Genomic DNA, 21,112 nt, shown 5'->3' with positions numbered 1-21,112 from the left:
GTATTTATGTCATGTGTTGTCCACCTAAGGATGTATTGAAATGACTGTAGAACCCTGTAAGGATGACAATTTCTTTATGTGATGTTACACAAAATCTTAGAATTAAAAGAGAGTGTGCTTTCTTTTTCACATGACTGTATGTATACATGTATATATATATCTATATATCTATATCTATATATATATATGTGTGTGTGTGTATACATGTATATATATCGCCCTCAAAAAAAAAAACCTAATGGAAATGTTAATGAAAATAATATGGAATTCAACAAATGCAACTAAATCTGAATTAAAAGCGTGTCCACCTGTCACCACAACCCATCTGCCTGCCAGTCACATAGTAAAGATGGTGCACTGCAGTCCAAACAATGTCCTCATCAGACGTCTGATTATTTCAAACCCTTATTTAAAAGGCAAAGTTCACTTGCTTTTTGGAGGTGAAGTGTCCGCGGATCATTTGCTGATTTTGCATGTACATGGCACAGCAGCTGACAAAAACATCCCCTTCTTGTCATCGTCTTATCTTACCTTTAACATCTCGCCTCAGCCTTTTGGACCTTGGATATGGCTTTTTTTTTTTCTTTTTTTTGAGGACTGCAGGGACTTTTCTTGGCAGTTATAATATATGCTTTGAGTTGCTACTTTGAGTTTAATGGCAAGGCTGAAGATATGTTGCTTTAAAGCAGGAAATATAGAAGATCTTATTTTCTTTATTACACTAAATCTTATTTCTGTGTTATCATTACGCTTTTATCCCCCTTTCCCCTGTTTTTGGGACATAATCAGCATCTGACCAATAGAAACTTTTATTGTGAATGTCTGTGGTATTTTAGTCTGCACAACACCTTACCAGACAGCGGTGTATATTTTAGTGACCCATCAACGGCAATTATTGATTTTTGTTCTGGTCTAAGGCAGAGTGAAGCTTTGCGGCCTCGATGAGGAAATGGAGGTGCGCATCTCTTGTGCAAAGAGCAACAACTGCAATAAAATATTGAACAACTTTCATAGGAGAAAGCCCTGAGGGTTTAAGAAAAGTATGCATATTACTGAACCTGCTTTCTGGGATTCAGCTGCACACCAAAAGTTTACTTATTTATTTACATGTATTTTATCTGAAGAATGTTCATTCACCAGTGCAAAACATTCCTGTGGCTTGTGCTGTCCTTGTGATACAGTCTGGAGCAGTTCAAATAAGCAGTAAATATTCAAAACAAGCCAGACAGTCTACCATCATAAAAAGTGTGGCGCAAGTACAGTTAACAAGGATTCCTAGCAAGTAGTAAAGTAGCCAACCAATTAAAAGCTGCAGTGTATCTTAACTGCTTTGCAATAGTGCATAATATTCATTATCGATTAGAAGACATATTAATACATAATGACCCATTATGCTTAATTAGTGCAGCAGGTCAAATTTTAAGTAATACCACTGTATAGCAGTATTCCTATTATCATAATGTTTGAACAACAGTATTATTACCAACTCGGCTCATTGCTTTGGAATTGTTATGGAATAATATGACACAGCAGATACAAAGACAGAAAATCAATAGGCCTTTTCACAGAGGACATTTTGACGTGTCACAGTTGGAAAATTACAGGTGTGAATGATATAATTAATGATGGTTGAATTCTGTTTGGCAGCTTCATTTTCAGGGTCCTGGTGTGGTGGCACTTTGACTCACTGTTCAAGGCTTTATCAATTTATCAAAATCTGGACTTCCATGCCAAGAACAAAAACAGCTTATTTTATTTTATTTATTTATTTTTAGGTATTGAACAAGTAAAAAAAATATTAAATATTATTATTAGATATAATATTATTAGAATTATGAAGTCCTAATATTGCTGAAATATTTTGGGGGAATTTGTACTATTAATTTCTGCATAACAATGTGTGATTGTTGTCAAAACCAACAAAGACAGCGACAGTTCTAAAAAAAAAAAAAGATTTGAGAGGAAAAACTATACTCTAGAAATGGCAGAGACCATACTTATGTCGGTAACAATGCCCAAGATCAAGTTGACTGATTAACTGATTATATAGTGTCAAAACTGTAACTACAAGCTTCTGCGTTCTTTCAGGCTGATAGCTAAGCCAGCAAGTCAACTGTGTGTACTCAAGTGGGTCACAGTGGGACACACCAGGCTGCTCTGCTAGTTAACCAGCATTGAATGTCAAAGTAAATTCAGTTAAATTACATTTTATTTATATAATGCCAATCACAACAGCAGTTGCCTCAAGGTGCTTTATATTGCAAGGTAAAGACCCTACAATGATAGAGAGATAACCACAACAATCAAACGACCTTTTAGCAAGCAGTTGGCGACAGTGGGAAGGAAAAACGCATTTTTAACAGGAAGAAAGCTCCGGCAGAATCGGGCTCAGGGAGGGGCAGCCATCTGAGGGCTAATAACAGAAAAACAAAATAAATAATGACAATTCTAGTGGAAGTTACATTATTTAATCGTCTCTCCTAAAATTTAAGGCTAGGCTGTGGCTCAGGTGGTGGAGTGGGTTGTATGCTATTTGCAAGGTTGGTGGGTCGATCCCTAATTCCTTGAGCTGAAGTATCTTCAGGCAAAAAGTTGCCCTTTATGCTCCTTTTTGATCAACAAACTGATCCTGCATCCCCGATGTGTGCGTGTGTGTGAATAAATGTTGGAAAGCACTTAGGCATGAATAAAAGTGCGTGACTGGGTGAATGAGACTTGTAGTAGGAAGTCCTTTAAGTGCTCAACTGAGTAGAAAAGTGCTATATAAGTACCCGTGTGTTTACCGTCTTCTTTCTTTTTTGCACTCCCAAAAGGAAAACTCTTCTTTATTTCTACTGAGTGGCTTTTGTTGTTGTTATTAGGTGTGTTTAAACAGAATCATGCACGCCACTTGCAAAGAGAGCGAGTGGAGTCAGATGGAGCCCCTTTAGGGAAATCAGGTCTTACGTGATATCATTCCACACTTTGCACATTGCAGCTTCAGTAGTTTAAAGTTTGTCAGCCCTTGGGGGCACCCCACTGGCCTGGGACCCCCAAGCAGTTGTCTGCCTTGCCTGGTGGCAAGCAACACTTCTGATTATTCTACATGATCAAACATCGCTCAGTTTGAGAAAGGGTGGAGCTTTACCGAAATATACGTGACCAGGGTGCAAGGTGGCGTTCCTGCCTCTACAAGTACACCAGGTGAGTGAAAGTGCTGTCAGTGAGGTAGCGTGTACATGCTCGCACAGCCTCAGTAAAGAAGTTCAAAGAGATAAGGATTAATAACAAAACATCTGGGTGTGAATCACGAGTGTGATTTTTTCTAAAGCCAACTTAATAAATTTTGATGCCTTTTGACAGCTTCGTGAAACGTTCCCCTGACATCCAATAATTCTGTCAATGTTATTGACAAGTGTATGAAAACGTTTTTTATCATCACAGGTTCGGATAAACGCTGAAAATCCTGATACCTACCCTATAGCACAACGATGTCTTCTCCTGATTGAATCCAACAGACCAACAGAACATATTTAGAAATGTTTTCAAACCTTTTCGATGAGGAAACTGAACCAGTCCTCCATTCATCAGTCAGCACTTTTCCATGTGTTGTGTAGGAGATATATTTAATGGGCTGATAATGCTCACTCCTCATAATAGGTGCAGTTGCTGGTACTGCCAGGTCCCCTCTGCACTACTCACTCCACTGTGACATTTCCGGATTTACCACCAGATGACACTATTCCTTCCTTTCCGTCCCGGCCTCATGTTGACAAGTTCACGGATAAACAAGGAAGGGGAGTGGGAGAGAGAAAAAAAGCATTTCACCTGAGTAAAACACTTAGCAACTTAACAATGTCCCCTATGAACCCGCTCTCTTGTGATTCATTGCCAGCAGTGCAAATCAGATGATTGGTGTTCCATTTTAACGGCGCACAACAGATATGCTCAGTGTGTATGCAATTAAACGTCTTTTCAGCCATCTGAGATAAAACTGCATTTCACACACGCACACATGCACACACACACACACACACACACAAGCCCAAGTACTTATCTTGTCTGGCACTATTAGAAATCATTGCAGGAAGACTGGAGATAAACGATGTATGAAAATTAATTGAGCAAGTTGAGATTTTACAGTTTAGCAGAACATATTTTAAACTACGTAGCTTAATTAAAGTTAATGCATTATAATAACAAAACACCAAGGCCCTCTACGGATTGCTGGTTTGCAGTCTTGTGTGTGAAAAGCACTGTGCGCCGAGCAGTAGGTGTTGTCCTTAATTTTCGGTGAGATGTAAACAAAGATGCTCACTCTCACCAGGAAAAGAAGAGGAAACAGACTCAGTTTAACACTCTGGATGTCAGTCTGTGAATGGAGCAAGAGAGTGAATAACGGAGAACTGCAGCCACATCAACATCAGGTTTTAAATTTAAACTCTTGGGCTGTTTAACTGCTGATTTGGGTGGCGGGAGTGTTGAATGCAGACAAGCGCAAAAACCATTAAAACAAACCCCAGAAAAAAGCAAACATTTTAACTGGAACATTGCAGTGCCCCATGCTACCCATTAATCATTCATTTTCTCATATCTGTGCGCTGAACTAATGCAGTCTCTGGTGAACTCGCCCATGCAAACCTTTAATACGAGATTCTGATAAATCTCGCATTAAAGGTTTGTGAAAATGAAAAAAAAACAAAAAACATTCTTTTGCCTAAAAGGGGGGGATTTAGGCAAATGCAGGGATATAAGAAAAAAAAAGTGAAAGGGGAAAAAAAGAGCAAAAAAAGGCATCTGTGTAAAATCACCAATGTAAAAAGTTGCAGAGGAACAGAAAGGTGCAAGACACAGATTGCAACTGAAAATGTGGCACATCATTTCGTGTGAAAGCTTTCAGGCATATTTATAATCGTGCAAAGAGAGGTTTTCTCTCATTGTCAGCTTAGACTTTTGGAAAATAAGGTGAGAAAACAAAAATCCCCAGGAGTTATTCTAAAAGAAAAGACAGACTTAACCCGCGGATGGTGTTCATAAAACATCATTAGAAATGTGCTTTAAGAAATCAGTTCACATTAATAGGTAAACTCTAAATGAGACATATTTTATTATTGCCGTTGCTGATTCCAATTTGCAGAAGTCAATGTTGCTCTCAGCAGCAGCAGCAGCAGTTACTGTCCATTAGCTGCTTTACTTTAATGCTTGTCAAACATCACGGGCACCTTAATAGCTGAGGTTACTCCTGGCCAATCAGAGCCTTCATTAAAATCAGAGTTAATATTTCCAGTGGAATAAAATTTTAAGTTAAAGCTAATTAAACGTTCACATGCCCGATTATTACGTGATGGAGAGATCATAAATAAGAGCAGAAAGAAGAGTTTCTTTTTCTTTTTTTTTTAAAAATGCTCATGTTTTGCTAGCACACGGCCCCCGTTTCATTCGCGGACTCTGTGCAAAGCAATTGTATTTGTTGTTGAAAATTTGGGCTCTCATCAAAAAGTCAATGCATTCATTGAATTTAGTCTTGAAATGCTTGATGTACCATTTGACAGAAAAGCCAGTAGACATGCAAGAACATAATTTGCTCATCATTGTGGATAAATCAGGGGCACGCCAGCTTCAATCTGTCAGCTGCTCTGTGATGTTCTGGGGTCATTTGGCATATAGGAAGATTAAATGGGAAACAGCAAATGTAGACAGCATTTACTGTATCTGCTTGTGTGTGTTCTAAAAATTCTTCAATTGATGCACAAACGACCATGAAGCACTGCCAAGCAGCTCAACTACCACCTGCAACTTGATTTCTATTTAGCTGCTGTCTAACTGCTGTTGTGCTTGACAGCAACAACAGCACCTTTCTTCTTTCTTTCTCTCCACATCTAGTCCAATCAGGCGACAGAGTGGGGAATGGTAAGAAAGACAAGATAATTTAATTTTATTCCCAATACTTTTCCTGTCAACATTCATTCAATGTGCAGCGCAATCCGGCACAAGTTGACACTGAAATAAGAGTCACTCTTTCACCCAGCTTTTAAACAATTTTAGTCCAAAAGCAGAACCCGTCTTTTAACAAGATGATGATGATCACGCGGCACCGCATCCCGCTGAGAACAGCTTTGCAAACACTGCTTTTCCCTCTTAAACTCGACTCCAGCTACTAGTAATATAGCAGTGTTGTCTACTGGCTCTTGCTGACATTAACAGGATACGCCTTTCAAATATCATGGCCTTTGGGACTGGGTCAGGGTTGCTATTTATAGAAGGTCAAGACTTTATGATAGCTTGGTGAGCTGGAGTGATAACTGAAAATAGAGTGGGTTTTAGTTGCTTCACTGCAGCTGATTTTGTGTCTGTTATTGCTTCAGGCTTTGGAACAGATGTGACCTACACATACATGCACTGGATTACTGGTTTGTAATAACTGATAATGCAGCTATGTACAGTAGGTGTGAAATGACAGAGATTGGATTGTCAGAGACATACTGCAAGTATAAATAGTGTCACCCTACAGTGTGATTATTAGCACACTTTGTAGAGCTTTGCTTTCAAAGTGCTGCAACAAACCTTTTTTTTGAAAAATATCCTCTGGTAGCCAAACAGTCCTGCAAAATATGGGGAAATTAAGCGAGCTGCTGGAGGTGCAGATATCATCAGTAAGGGGTTCTTAAAATTTTGATGACCGAATGCATATTTAGAGACCAGGGGTGCACACATTAAATACTAATACTAGTTTAGTTTTTCTAATGTGTCAGTTTACAGGGTGACGGTTTATTTTGCTGCTCTGATGGCTAGAAAGAGGAATTAATATGGAAGAGATTACTGCCTTGGTTTTGTTCTGTGCTGCTATATGATAGCGCGGCCTGAACTGTGGATTCCCAGAATGCTTGAAGGCCGCCTAAGATGACACCAAGGGTCGCCAGTGGTCTGTGAGCTGCACTTTGAGATCCTTGAACATAACACCAGGCTAATACAGCTAGGCAATTTAAAATAAAAATAAAACTGGAAAAAATACAATGTAGCAACAGATACAATCCTGAGTTTATGGCAAGTAGAATATTTGTACAGCTTATTTTAAATGATTTAATCAGCTTGACTGGAAAGTTTTGATTTTGTGAGTGTAACCACAGTAAAAACCTCCCTTCACTATATAGTGTAAATGACGTTGACTTGTACAATGCTTTGTTCTGATGCCAGTAACACATAACAGATCCCAAAAGGGACTCGTAGTTATCTGCGACTGACATAACTGAGATGTGACATCCTCTGTCCTCAGCATACGCTCCACCCTTTTACCTTAAACAAGCAATCCGCTCCTCCCTCCGCTTAATATTTATAGTTGCACCTTTAAAACTGTGAACCCAGGGCTGTGGTGTGGGTGCCTCTCTTGTTGTGTGTCTGGGACTGGTGGTGTGTACTTGCTGTCATACTGTTTACATTCTCCCAGTGTCAGAGCCCTGAGCTGCGATCACTTGCGCCACCATGTCTAAACCGTTGTCTGACCACGATAGAAGGAAACAGATTTCAGTGAGAGGCCTTGCCGGCGTCGAAAATGTTTCAGATCTGAAGCAAAACTTCAACAGGCATCTCCACTTTACTCTGGTCAAGGACAGAAATGTGGCAACCAGAAGGGATTACTACTTTGCACTTGCCCACACGGTGCGCGACCACTTGATTGGCAGGTGGATCAGAACCCAGCAGTACTACTATGAGAAAGACCCTAAAGTAAGTTCTAATAAATCCAGGTGTGACAGCCCATCGCCTACAAATCAATTATTAATCTATCTTTTTGGCCATTTGAGTACAAACTTGTATTTTGGGTGGTTATAGAGTAAGAATGGTATAAGGGAAAGATGTTTAGAGAAATTTGCTTCATTACAATTACTTTGGATCTTACACCATTTTATGAAACGCCTGTTTCTTCTGCATTGTTTCACATATTTTAAAGTAAACAGTGGTGTCAAGTACCTGAAGACATTTACTCAGGTTTATTTCTAGTAAATACCTGTAGAAGGTGTAAGCATGTAACACACAGAAAAAAAACAAAGATTAAAAGAAATCTGTTTCCTCTTTTCTTTCAGATTAATTTAACTTTCTCTTAGCTTTTCAAATTTATCTCATAATCCTTTAAGGAGCTATCTCTGGGCAAAACCACAGCTCCTGTTCCACTCAACCTGCTGCTATGCTGATGCATTAGTCTTATGTACGTGTGTATAACATAAAAATATATCAGTCAAAGGAGCGCCACTTGTCTAATTAATTAGCTTTCTTCTTTAAACTTTGGCACCTTGATATCTGATATTATAATGTTGCCATTTTTTTAATGGTAACAAATGGCAACAAGTGTATTGGTGTAGGGATGTAAATACTTCTTCCTCCACTGAGAGCCAAAGCTTTGTATTCTTCAACTGTACCTTCAGCAGCTTGATATCAGTGTAATGCCAAGTCATGACATTTAAACTTCACTGGGGGTTCTTAGCACTCTGCTGGTATGCTGCAGTGCTTATAGTGTGTTGAAACATGAAACCACCCCAAGACCTTCTGTTCCCTTCCTGTCTGACCATACAGCACATGTGTCATATGACCAAATGCCTCTGAGGGTGTCCGAGTTCACTTAAAAGCAGTTGGACTGAAGCTGTATCTCAGCAACCCCAGTATTATTAGCCAACAACTACAGAAAGAGCCTTAGAAGAACAATATGAATCTGCCGTTACAATATTAGCCGCCACACCGCGTTATTGCTCGAAAATGTCACACGAAACTGTCTGTAATTACAATAGAGGGTTCAGATGCAGAGCAAAACTCAGCTCCAATTCAATTTATTAGTGGGGAAAAATGTTTCTTGCAAGATTATTAATAACCCTACTGAATGAAAGAGATTATTTTTCTTTAATAACGTTAAGAAAATTTGCCTGTACGCCATAGCTTACAATGCACGACTTCAATTTGCAAATTATCTGCACATGCTGCTCCTCACAATAAGTTTGTTGATTGGGCGCTCTAACTCAGAAACCAGCTGAGAGCTTTTTCTGGTGCTCTGCATTGAAAGGTCAAAGGTGAACCTCTTAAAGGTCTTGCAGAAGGAGGGAAGACATGCTAGCTTAAGAGCACGTCCACATCTTTGTGCAAAGATCACATCCCGAAGAGTTACTATTGCAACTATTTAAACACTAATAATACACATTCATGGAAAAGCAGAGCCAATCAGCACAAGAAGATGAAACAAAGATAAGATCTGGAACAGAGTCATATATAATTCAGGAGATCCTGTTAGCTCTCTAGTGATATGGCTCTGTCAGATGTATTCATTATTATTTTACACATCCATCTGAACCACTTCTCCTGTTACTCCAGACTTGAACTCCACAATGAAAGGTTATCGGCTCGAGCGGACCTTTACAGTGACCTCTACAGGAGTTATTTTTGCCCAAGCCCAAAATGTTGGGGTTACGCAATACCCGAAGCAATCTGTCGCCCAGTCCCTTCTCTTGCCTCCCTCCCCTGCTTTACCTCCACAGCCTGTGTCCACCCTTCCATGTCAGAGAGAAAAAAAAAAAAAGCACACAACTAAATGGCAAAGGCTAAACAGAGGCTCAGGTGGCATATTTCTCCGCACTCTCAACCATGAAGCCAAATGATGAGACTCGCAGATTTCTTTGACAGTATGGGGTGGGGGTTAGTGGGACCTTTCCCCGACCCTGATCGCAGAATGCCACTTGAGTATTTCTGCTAGTGTTCACAAGACAGTTTTGACCTGTTTGATTGGTAAATATGACACTGATTTTTTTCCTCCTTTTCTTTTTCACAATGTAGCGTGTGTACTACCTCTCCCTCGAGTTCTACATGGGTCGCACCCTGCAGAACACCATGGTGAACCTCGGACTGGAGAACGCCTGTGATGAGGCCATGTACCAGGTGAGACAAACACGCTTATTTTAATCCGCTTTTAACTGTGAAATTGCTGCTTTCAAATACTATAACAGAGAGGGAGCATCCCCGAGTCACTGGTTTGCTGTTGTATGCTTTTGTCTCCTTCAGTTGGGTCTGGAAATGGAGGAGCTGGAGGACATGGAGGAAGATGCAGGTTTGGGTAATGGTGGCCTGGGTCGCCTTGCAGGTGAGCATCTTTTCATGCCTTGAATTAAATGAATTCAAAAAGAATTTTTTTTTTTTTATCCCTGTTGGATGACCTAAATAATGCATTTTTCTTTCTTTCTTTCTTTCTTTCTCTCTTTCTTTCTCTCTCTTTCTCTCTTTCTTTCTTTCTTTACAAGAGCTGTGATATTATTGAACCTGTTATGTCCTTCCTTTGGTTTTCAGCCTGTTTCCTGGACTCCATGGCTTCACTGGGCCTGGCTGCCTATGGTTATGGTATCCGCTATGAATTTGGTATCTTCAATCAGAAAATTGTCAATGGCTGGCAGGTTAGAAGATTAAACTTTACGTTCCTTTCAGTGAGAGAAAGCAGCTGCTGTTCCTTTCCTTTTAAGTAACACCAGCTTTGTTTTTAAATCATCTGCTGGAGGAGTCTCCTTTTCATTATCATGACCTGGCATCCCTTTATACCTGGCTCAGCTCAGAAGCCACCCGCTAATGAGCAGTTTTCTGCCTCAATACAAATGTGTGGCTTTACCCAGGTCGAGGAGGCCGATGACTGGCTGCGCTACGGCAACCCTTGGGAAAAAGCACGTCCAGAGTACATGCGCCCAGTTCACTTCTATGGCAGGACCGAGCATCACCCCGATGGCGTCAAATGGGTTGATACTCAGGTGAACGTGTGAAACAAAGCAAATGAAACTGAAAGATATTTCTTTGATGATCTACAGTTTTAAATAACTCGCTCTTCATGTTATGGTATTGACAGGTAGTGCTGGCTCTGCCTTATGACACCCCTGTCCCGGGCTACAGAAACAACATTGTCAACACCATGAGGCTGTGGTCTGCAAAGGCGCCGTGCGATTTTAACCTGAAAGACTGTATGTATCTGGCAGAGAGCACGTATTTTCAAAAATACATCTGTTAAATAAGAATTAGCATCAACTAAAATAATTGCTTTTTCCTTATAGTCAATGTCGGTGGCTACATTCAGGCTGTTCTGGACAGAAACCTGGCTGAGAACATCTCCCGTGTGCTGTATCCCAATGATAATGTAAGAAAATATGGCTCTATTACCATTTAATCCACCAGCACTGCACTCTTAGCCCGAGCATACAGATATTAACTTGGATTAGAGGAACTAGAAGAACGTGAATATCAAAGGGATCTCTGTGTGACTGGTTAGACCTTATCTTAGCTCAGCTGGGAGATGGACTTCCATAATTTGGACCACACCTAATGTCCTTTGTGCTCAGCTAGAGCCGATGTGTATTCCCCCAGCTTCCTCTGAAGCTGTGTTTTAAATCTGACAAAAGATCTGACCAACATGTGCCGACTCCTCAAAGGCTCCAGGAGGAGGATTTAGGAGATAACCATCTAGCGTGAGTTATAGCTCACGCCAAGTGTGGTAATTTACGTCTTTGCATTTGAGAACAGAAAGTGTGGTGGACCTCATGATGTAGTGTTACACTGCTGTTCAATCAAGTTTGCACTAGTAATATCGGGATATTATAATAGTAGGGTGATCATTTATTAAATTTAGTCAAAAATGAAAGCTGAGGTTGTTTCAAAACACTGAAAACCAATGTTTCCAGTTTCTTCAGTATATGAAATTGCAAACTGAAGACTTTGTTAAATTCTAAATGTTTGCTAGTTTTTAATCCCTTTATATAATTCCTTCAAGTTGCTTTAATCAGCCTTAAAATGTCTTTGCAAATCCTCTCTGTTTGGCAAATCAAAACAGCAAATACACAGTATTCTCTTAACCCTTTCAAAAACATATTCATAGCCTCCAACACGTTGGCTTTTACCTCTACTTCTTATTTTGAGGCATGAAAAGCGTGAAATTAATGTCTTTTCCATATTCAAGGGAGATCTGATTTGAACACTGATTAGCTGCACAGTGGACAAATGCAAATGCACGCTTATATACATGTAGTACACTTTGCCAGTATATTGTTAATGGGTGTTAGCATAATGTCTCTGCTTAAGAGATTAGACATAGATCTATTAAAGCTTCACTAAATCTTTTCTCACAAGGCTAATATGTAATTGTGATATTAAAATATTTTAGTGGCCCAGGGGAAAAAAAGCAGCCACTGATATACAAAAGGCTATGCTTAATGAATAATAAAAGAAAATTCATCTTTGACTGCAGAACAGAAAAAGACAAATATGTGTCTTTACCCGCAGTTCTTTGAAGGAAAGGAGCTCCGTCTGAAGCAGGAATACTTTGTGGTGTCTGCCACCCTGCAAGACATCATCCGCCGTTTCAAGGTCTCTAAGTTTGGCTCCAGGGAGATTGCTCGCACAGACTTCAGCAAACTGCCTGACAAGGTGAAGTGAAAAACTCAACAAAATAGTTTCTGTCAAAAATGAAAAGATTTCCTCATGATGTTCTCCCTGGGTCTTCATTAAATTGCCTCTGTCAGTTTTTTGAACAGGTTGTAGGTGGGTTTTATTGTACCTTAGGAGAATAGTTGAAAAGAATAGTATCTACAAAGCGCTCTGTGGCCCATTCCAATTCGGTTTTGACTTTCTTTAATGTTTTGCATATTCAGGTTGCCATCCAGCTGAATGACACTCACCCAGCCATGGCTATTCCTGAGCTGATGAGGGTTCTTGTTGATGAAGAGAAGCTGAACTGGGAAACGGTGAGTAGTAGATTAATACGACCCCTAAAAGGGTCTTAAAAGGTTATGTTTGCTTTATGTTGATTCACTGCTTTAAATGATCACAGTAAGGTCAGTTTGTTGCACAATATAACAGTAATAGAATAATGACACATCTGGCTTTAAATTGGTGCGAACATTTCTGTGTGCTACCAGGCTAAAGGTTTGAATGCACAACCAAAAAGCAAGCTGGCCTGTTTGTTTTTGCCAGTAGCAGGAAGTTGAAATGGTTGACACTAGTATAACTGGAGTAAATGTGGACACTCTACCAAGCAAAAGAAACAGAGTTCAGCTGTTGGAAGGGCGAACAAAACAAGAAGTAAACTACAGATGAGAGAGTTCAGAAGCAACTGTTGATCTATTAGGTCACAAAACCCGGATTTTTAAAAAGGAGAAGCGCCCTGTTCTTTCAGCAAGGAGATGGAGTTAAAAACTTGCCTACTGTCACTGCAGTGTTTGACACTTAATGTCTGTCATTACCTTGATGATGATAACGGAGGGATACAGGGTGGAAATCAGCTCAGAACTGTTTTTTTTTTCTGTTCACTAAACCTAATGTCCTGCTGCTGATGGTGAGGCCTGGGACATCTGTGTGAGAACCTGTGCCTACACCAATCACACGGTTCTCCCCGAAGCTCTGGAGCGCTGGCCAGTCGAACTATTTGCTCATCTGCTCCCCCGTCATCTGGAAATAGTCTATGAGATCAACCGCCGCCACCTGGAGGTTAGTTCTGCACATTGCAGCATGTCATAATCTGGGGTGTGCTGGATGCATAGGCCCCTATGGCTCCTAATTACTATATATAGCACAGGAAGGACATATTGACGTTGTCCTCTGTGACTAAATGCAAATATAGTTAATGTTGTAATTAATGATTTTAATCTGCTTGATAGGTAAGATAAGTTAAGAAAGACGTATATTAACCTTCTAGCATAAATACAGCATGAAACTGAAAAACCTGAAAGGTAAAGAAGCAGAAAAAACAAAATACTTATTCTTACTGTTTTAATAATAATATTCCATTGTGGATTTTAGATTGCTACTGTGTAACGAGACAACAGGAAACCTTATTAAAATGCAAGGACAGACTTCAAAGATTGGCAGGAGAACCAAAATGCTGTAATGTAAAAGTCAAAGGACAAAATGGTCCTGATTGGCTTTTAATTGCAACATCTGTCAGAATAGACTCCCACATTCTTTGTGAACAGAGAGAGACTTGTTTCTGACATAAAGTGGTGGGCAGGTTTTTATGAGCTGTTGCTCAACCAGATAACACACTGACTTTCATCTACTTAAATCCTGACTGAAACTGTCCTACTGGTGGTCTGGTATAATTTTAGAATAGCTGTACTGACCCTACAGTGACAAGTGTGACAAGTAAAATCATATTCAGCAAATGAAATAAAGAAATATAACCTCTGACTTAGTTTATTTTTGCTTCTCATGCACCTTTGAATTTTGCAGAGAGTTGCTGCTAAGTACCCCGGCGATGTGGATCGCCTTCGCCGCATGTCCCTCATTGAAGAAGGCGGACAGAAGAGGATTAACATGGCCCATCTGTGCATTGTGGGTGCCCATGCTGTCAACGGCGTGGCTCAGATCCACTCGGACATCCTCAAAGCTACAGTGTACGTCGCTAAACGAAAACTAATCATCCTTTGTAGTGGTAAATCATAATTAACGTCGCACACAGATGCACGAGTGTGTGTAGTAAGTGTATTGCTATCTGTTTCATAAATCCCCATCCTCTGTCATTTCAAGGACTGCACATCATCTGTGTGTTCTGATATATACTATGCTCTCCCGCAGCTTCAAGGACTTCTATGAAATGGAGCCACATAAGTTCCAAAACAAGACCAACGGCATTACTCCTCGCCGCTGGCTGGTTATGTGCAACCCCGGGCTGGCCGAGGCCATTGCCGAGGTTAGCTGTGTTTCAAATATACAAGGGACACAATGCTTAAATTTAGGTTATACTTCACAAAGGACAATGATCAGTCAATTTATTCACTCATTTATTTTTTCACTTATCTTTTTCTCATTAGAGAATTGGGGAGGACTTCATTCGTGACCTTGACCAGCTGAGGAACCTCGTCAAGTTTGTGAATGATGAGGCTTTCATTCGTGATATTGCCAAAGTGAAACAGGCAAGTAATGTGTTATTTTGTCTAATATGTGTCCAGCATTATGCTCAAAAAGATACAAGAATGCTCGTGAATATGTATAATTGTGTCTGAAGATGGCTGGATATCGAAATCCTGCAGAGAAGCGGCACATATATTTCACATTAAGCAACCTGTGCCTGTTTTCAGACTGCACACACAAACTGTTCTGTAAAATATCTGATGAAATATTGTTTTTTTCCAGAGACCCAACCTGCTGACCTATTTGTTCCTCTAAGATCAGTGTCAAAGCCTGCATTAACAGTTAATAACTGCAGCATCTACACTGCTAGTCAGCACATATTGGGGTTTACCGCTTCAGTCTGGGAAAAATACCATTTTATGAATACTTCCCAAGTCTAGATGGCTGTTGTCCTTGGGGCTTTCAGAGTACACTGCTGCACATGAACAGTAATAGCACCAGGATAGAGGTGGGCCCAGCCTGTCAGTTGGGCATGAGTCAGTGGGCTTACCTCAAGGCCTTAGGCACATTGCTCCATGGCTTCTGACACACGCCACATTCAACAAGCGACACTCGCCTCATGTTTGAGCTCATAACACTGGACCACTGGACTGTGACTTTGGTTCATTTAGTTGCATAACAAAGACAATATTTTACAGCAAACAGTTCCAGAAAGGGGAAGGTGTTCTGGGAAACAAGCACTGACTCGGTTAATGAAGACATTCCAGAGATCCACCTCTCATCTCTGACACGTGACAGTCATGTAGCTCTTTTCTGTCTCTGCAACTGACAAGCAAATAAAATGAATACATCATTAGCCCTGAAACCTCCCCAAGGCAGACAGTAGTATAATCATATGGCCAAAGAGGCATTCCTGACAGTCAGTATTGTGCTTTTTTTTCTCATGCTCTTGTTTTACCATACTTTGGGTGCATACTTTAGGTAACCCACGCACGCTTTAGGCACCTATGCATTTTTACACCATACAAATAAGCACAAGTCCAAGTATGACTTATTTTCTTTTTTTTTGGAGTAAAATAAATGTTTTGATCATGTAGGAAAACAAAATGAAATTCGCTGTGCACCTGGAGGAGCACTACAAGGTGAAGATAAACCCCAACTCCATGTTTGACATTCAAGTCAAGAGAATCCATGAATACAAGAGACAGCTGCTCAACTGCCTGCACATCATCACTTACTACAACCGTAAGGATGCATTTAAAAGCCTCTGCCATTTTCATTTAATTTGACATTTTCTCAAATCCAAATAACATGTTGCTCCACATCTTTACAGACTGTGTGTCAGAGCCTACGAAAAGGATTTTGCTGCTTGCCTCAGTTTTGTCTCTTTATATCTCCACCAGGCATCAAGAAGGATCCCAACAAGCAGTGGACCCCAAGAACTGTCATGATTGGAGGAAAGGTTTGTATTTTAATTTAACAGCTAGTAACTTTAAATTTATGTCACATTTCAGCACCATTCGATACGAAGTGTTAAGGCTATTTAATATCGTGTCTCTAACTGTGGCTCTCTTGCAGGCTGCTCCTGGATACCACACTGCCAAAATGATTATCCGCCTGATCACGGCTATCGGTGAGGTGGTCAACAATGATCCTGTGGTTGGAGACCGTCTGAAAGTAATCTTTTTGGAGAACTACAGAGTCACACTGGCAGAAAAAGGTAATTACCAAATCACTGCAGAGCAATGACAAATGTTTATTAATATTTATTCTAAAATTTCTCAAACCCCTACTTCTGCTCTTTCCCAGCCATCCCTGCTGCTGACCTGTCAGAGCAGATCTCTACAGCTGGAACTGAAGCCTCTGGCACCGGCAACATGAAGTTCATGCTGAACGGCGCCCTGACCATTGGCACCATGGACGGGGCCAACGTGGAGATGGCAGAGGAGGCCGGTGAAGGAAACCTCTTTATCTTCGGCATGAGGGTGGACGATGTCGAGGCACTTGACAATAGAGGGTAAGGAGACAACATTTATTACTCCTAGCCTCGTATTTGTGTCTGCCTCAAAAATGTTGATCCATGTCTTTTTAATTTCTATAACTACTGTACGTAATATATTTCCAAATCTGTCAGACAAACAAAGATCAACCATCAAGATTTTCTGATATTAAAACGTGTGTACACATGCTCTGACAATCCAAACAGAGACTCAAATGTTATGTCCACACAAACTGAGATTTTCCACACTAAAAAGGTGTGGCCTTGGGCTCATATTTTGTATAGGCACTATCTGCTTTTCCCTTGTGAATGATCCAGTTACTACGGCGACAAGCTGGTCCTTCTGTGTTTCTGAATGTGTTTGTTATTTATTTTCTTTCCTGCTTAGATACCACGCCGAAGAGTACTACAACCGTCTGCCTGAGCTGAAACAGGCTATTGACCAGATTGCTGGAGGCTTCTTTAGCCCAAAGCAGCCTGACCTGTTTAAAGAAATTGTCAACATGCTGATGCATCATGACAGGTAGAGACACATCTAACATTGGATGCCTTAGGCTCAGACCTGCATGCACACATACAAATATTGTGTATGAACTTGCTGAACATCCTGGTGTTGCTGCATGCAAAGCAATATTCAGTGCACATGTTCATTCACACATATGCATTTATTCATATGCAACAGGTGAACTTTGTTATTCGCCTGTTATGTTATTATTTGGTTAATGGCATTATTCTCTGCATAGGTTTAAGGTCTTTGCTGACTATGAAGACTACATTAAATGCCAGGAGAAAGTCAATGCTCTTTATAAGGTAGGAATTACATGCGAAAGCTGGGGAAAAAAAGGCTTCTTATGTATTCATAGTATGATATAGATAGTTGTCTCATTCACAGTGTTATAGTCTAGTTATTGTTGGCTTATCAATAATTTTTATTCTCCCCTAGAATCCCAAGGAATGGACCAAGAAGGTGATCTACAACATTGCTGGGTGTGGCAAGTTCTCCAGTGACCGCACCATTGCCCAGTATGCTCGTGAGATCTGGGGCGTGGAGCCCACGCTTGAGAAAATCCCCGCCCCCGATGACAAACACTAAAACGTCTACATGACAGCCAACATCGCAGTTTCCCTCGTTGGTTCAACTGTCTTCAGAACCCACACGGAAGATACTGTATGTCTTGCAAAAGTCCCCCACAAACTTTTGTCCACAGCCATTAATCAGTGTCACATATAAGTTTACATTTTTCATACCTGCATATTCGCAACATCCAGGTTACAGGCTAGTGAAGTAAATCCATTGCAGCTGTCATCAGTGAAGCAGAAACCGCTGTTTAGCTGCTGGAAAGTGGACAAAAGAGATTTGTGTTGGGGCTTGTAGATTTAATAGTGGTATTTTTGTATTCCGAAATATAAAGTCTTGTATTTCCATTTCAGACCCATTCTAAATAAAAAAAAACTGTCTTAAAAGCCATAAATAAAATCTGACTTATTTATTTTTTTAGCTGTTTCAGGCATGATTCATAATTGTAAAATATAGAATAAACATGCACGTTCATTTAGCTGCAAAGATTATTATTACTGTGTGGCACTTCCTATTCATGCAGTGTGTATTTCATTTGTAGACTAAATGTACCGCAATAAATATCAAACAACAGTTGCTTTTTTGGAGGAGGTGGGGGTGAGGTGAAGGGGTTGGATTTTTTTGTGTGTTTTTTTTTAAGGCAATTCAACTTACAGTGAATTGGTGAAAAAATGCAGACTATGGACTTTACCTTGACCTGCACAAACAGTTATCGTCAGAATTGCGACTCGACAAAAATCCCAGAATCAGTGTTGATGGACACTGAATGCACCAGCTGTACGCCGGAAAATAAAAACTTCAGCTCATCCAATCATAACAACAACATAAAAAACATAAAGGAAATGATGATATGCCTCCAGTCTATAGTCATGCCATCACCACAATTTTACAGCTTAAAGTGACAGCTGTGATTGTACACTTTGAGCTGCTAAAAGGAAAGGGAGTATAGTTGTGTTTATAAGAGTGAATGGGGAGGAAAAAGTCTGATTAATAACAACGGCATCCACTGAAAAACACAAGGGACAGAAGTGTAATTAGATACTTGTGAATAATAGTGCACGCTCAATCTTCCACAAGGCCTAAATGTCTAATATGTAATTTGAACACTGACGTGAGCGCAGATACGCACATCTGTGTGTGTTGTTTGCTGTCTGGGTTTAGAGACTGCACAAATTCAAGCCTCAAACTCTTCTCAGCACAATTTTCTGATGTAAAAGTAACAGAAGTTTTACTACTCATGTAGGTGTTGCACCAATTATTTGTAGTTTTTATTTATTGTTTGAACTATTCAAATTCATGATGGGAGTGTGTTTGCAATGGCACTGTTTACTGGATGGAGTCCAACAGGTTTCCTGTATGTAGGTTAAATCAACTAATGATAGCAATGTAGCACACAGATATGTAGGGTAACGCAAATAGACAAAGAAAACAGAGGGATCAGAGCGCCTGATAAGCCCAAGGCCCCGAGCCCCAGGCTAGACAATACCAGCACGAGACCCACAGGCACTATATCAGTGAGGACAGCACTCTGGTGATAGGATGCAGTTAGAGGCTGTAAATTATCAACGCAAGCTGTTATCACGCGCTTTTACTGATGATACTTGTTGTAGTGAATAAATCCATTCACAGCCTTTATTCCAAAACAATGAATCAAAGCATCATCATTACAAACAGCAGCTCTTCAGCTACTGTTTCTGAGAAACCTTTGGCTGCTTTCTTAGATTATGTTAACAATTTCTCTGCACATAAACGCTGAGACTGTGTTAAAGTGTGAATGTCAGCTTGACATCCTGGCTGACAAACCTATATCTATCAGCCAAGTGCATAAATAAAAGGGTAATACGGTATCTACCAAATGGCACAGGTGTTTAGGCACAGATGTCTGTCCAGGTGTGATGTTTAGGAATTAATTTTCCAAACCTAACAAGAAAAAAAAGAAATTTGACCTTGAAAAACTCAAATCCTGCCTTCCTCAAACATGTCCAGTGAAACTGAGTGACTTCATTTTATTCTTATAGCCCAAAGATACATGGACACGAGAGAATGCAAAGATTCTGCAGCTGTGCAGCATGTGTTTCTAATGAACTGACGCTGCTTTAAAATGATAGCTCTGACGCAAAGACACCTCATTTTGTTAAATGCCGGTTGCCTCTCTTCGCAGGTCTCCTTACCTCTACTGCTTGGAGCTCAGGTGCCAGGAAGCAAGATGTGAGTAGAGGAGGAGAGGAAAACATTACAAACTAAGAAATGAAAATAGCATTCTGTTTGTGTGTGTGTTTTCTGGATGTGGCGTACACCTGCTGCCAATTCACTTGATTACATGAGACTAATCCACCAATCAAGCGCCTGCTCTTGACTCCGTTGTTCAGTTTGTCAATATGGTACCAACACAGCGGCCAAGTTGTAGTTCTGTAATGTTGTCCCTTTGTTGTCTGACCTCCTAAGAGTCTTTGTTAGTTCCTGTGCATCAAATCCTTTGTCTGGTACCAGAGCTTCACATCATCAGCTACCACGCCTGCCTGTCCATCTCTCTTTTTCACAGCAGTTAACTCCTACCCTTGTTATCACTGGACTTCTACAATAAATGTGCTGTGACTGTTCATTCTGCCTGTTTCTGGGTTTGTTACATTCAGTCCTTAAGTTCTTAATAATTTTACAGCTAAATCTCCAAATCTAATTTGGCTCATCACATACGGACATGCTACAGGGGCAGGCTTATCTTTCACTGAGCTATCAAGGTTACAAAAAGCAGAAATTAACATAAGACATTGTTATTGCACCAAGTGATATATAATACTCAAAAAAATTAAAGGAAAACTTTTTAATCAGGGTATAGCATCAGTCATTAAACTTCTAGGATATTGGTCTGATCAGGAAACCAGCAGAGGGAGTTGTTAATCAGTTTCAGCTGTTTTGTTATTATTTTTTTCAGTAGTTTTGCATTTGGTTAGGGTCAGTGTAACTGCTTGTAGCATGCGATGACACCTGGACCAGAGCATCAATATGTGCCATTGTCAGAGGGTTTACTGTATCTACCAGCACAAAATTAGGAGCATGGAGGAGATTCCAGGAAACAAGCAGTTACTCTAGGAGAGCTGGACATGGCCATAGACGATCCTTAACCTATCAGCAGGACCGTATCTGATTGTTCGTGCAAGGAAGAACAGGATGAGGCAGAGCTGTGAAAGGACCTCCAGCAGGCCACT

At 40.3% G+C, this 21,112-nt stretch overlaps 2 protein-coding genes across 10 annotated transcripts in view; one reads left to right on the top strand and one right to left on the bottom strand.

The window, feature by feature from the left end:
* Positions 1 to 20,512, bottom strand: part of nrxn2a (neurexin 2a) — a 149,407-nt gene extending 128,895 nt beyond the window's left edge. For 6 of the 9 annotated variants that reach the window (XM_019363796.2, XM_019363802.2, XM_019363803.2 and 3 more), the window contains exons 1-2: positions 20,078 to 20,511; positions 18,077 to 18,163 (exon numbers count right to left, since the gene is read on the bottom strand). The gene's annotated coding sequence lies outside the window, so the exon portion shown is untranslated. Of the gene's footprint in view, positions 1 to 18,076; positions 18,164 to 19,758; positions 19,827 to 20,077 lie in introns of all 9 variants that reach the window. The other 3 variants (XM_019363798.2, XM_019363805.2, XM_019363797.2) reach the window with 2 other exon arrangements.
* Positions 7,459 to 18,397, top strand: pygma (phosphorylase, glycogen, muscle A). The gene is made up of 20 exons (XM_003446761.4): positions 7,459 to 7,701; positions 9,790 to 9,891; positions 10,015 to 10,093; positions 10,297 to 10,400; positions 10,614 to 10,745; positions 10,841 to 10,952; positions 11,043 to 11,125; positions 12,265 to 12,408; positions 12,633 to 12,725; positions 13,321 to 13,467; positions 14,209 to 14,372; positions 14,554 to 14,668; positions 14,790 to 14,891; positions 15,927 to 16,074; positions 16,233 to 16,291; positions 16,408 to 16,549; positions 16,639 to 16,846; positions 17,217 to 17,351; positions 17,572 to 17,638; positions 17,772 to 18,397. The coding sequence occupies exons 1-20, from the start codon at positions 7,459 to 7,461 to the stop codon at positions 17,919 to 17,921; spliced, it is 2,529 nt and encodes an 842-aa protein (XP_003446809.1). The 3' UTR covers positions 17,922 to 18,397.
* Positions 20,513 to 21,112: the final 600 nt, after the last annotated feature.

Source organism: Oreochromis niloticus, linkage group LG10 (assembly GCF_001858045.2).
Source record: "Oreochromis niloticus isolate F11D_XX linkage group LG10, O_niloticus_UMD_NMBU, whole genome shotgun sequence".
NCBI lineage: Eukaryota > Metazoa > Chordata > Actinopteri > Cichliformes > Cichlidae > Oreochromis > Oreochromis niloticus.
The sequence above is the reverse complement of the archived record's forward strand: the minus strand, read 5'-3'. Positions and strand labels throughout refer to the sequence as shown.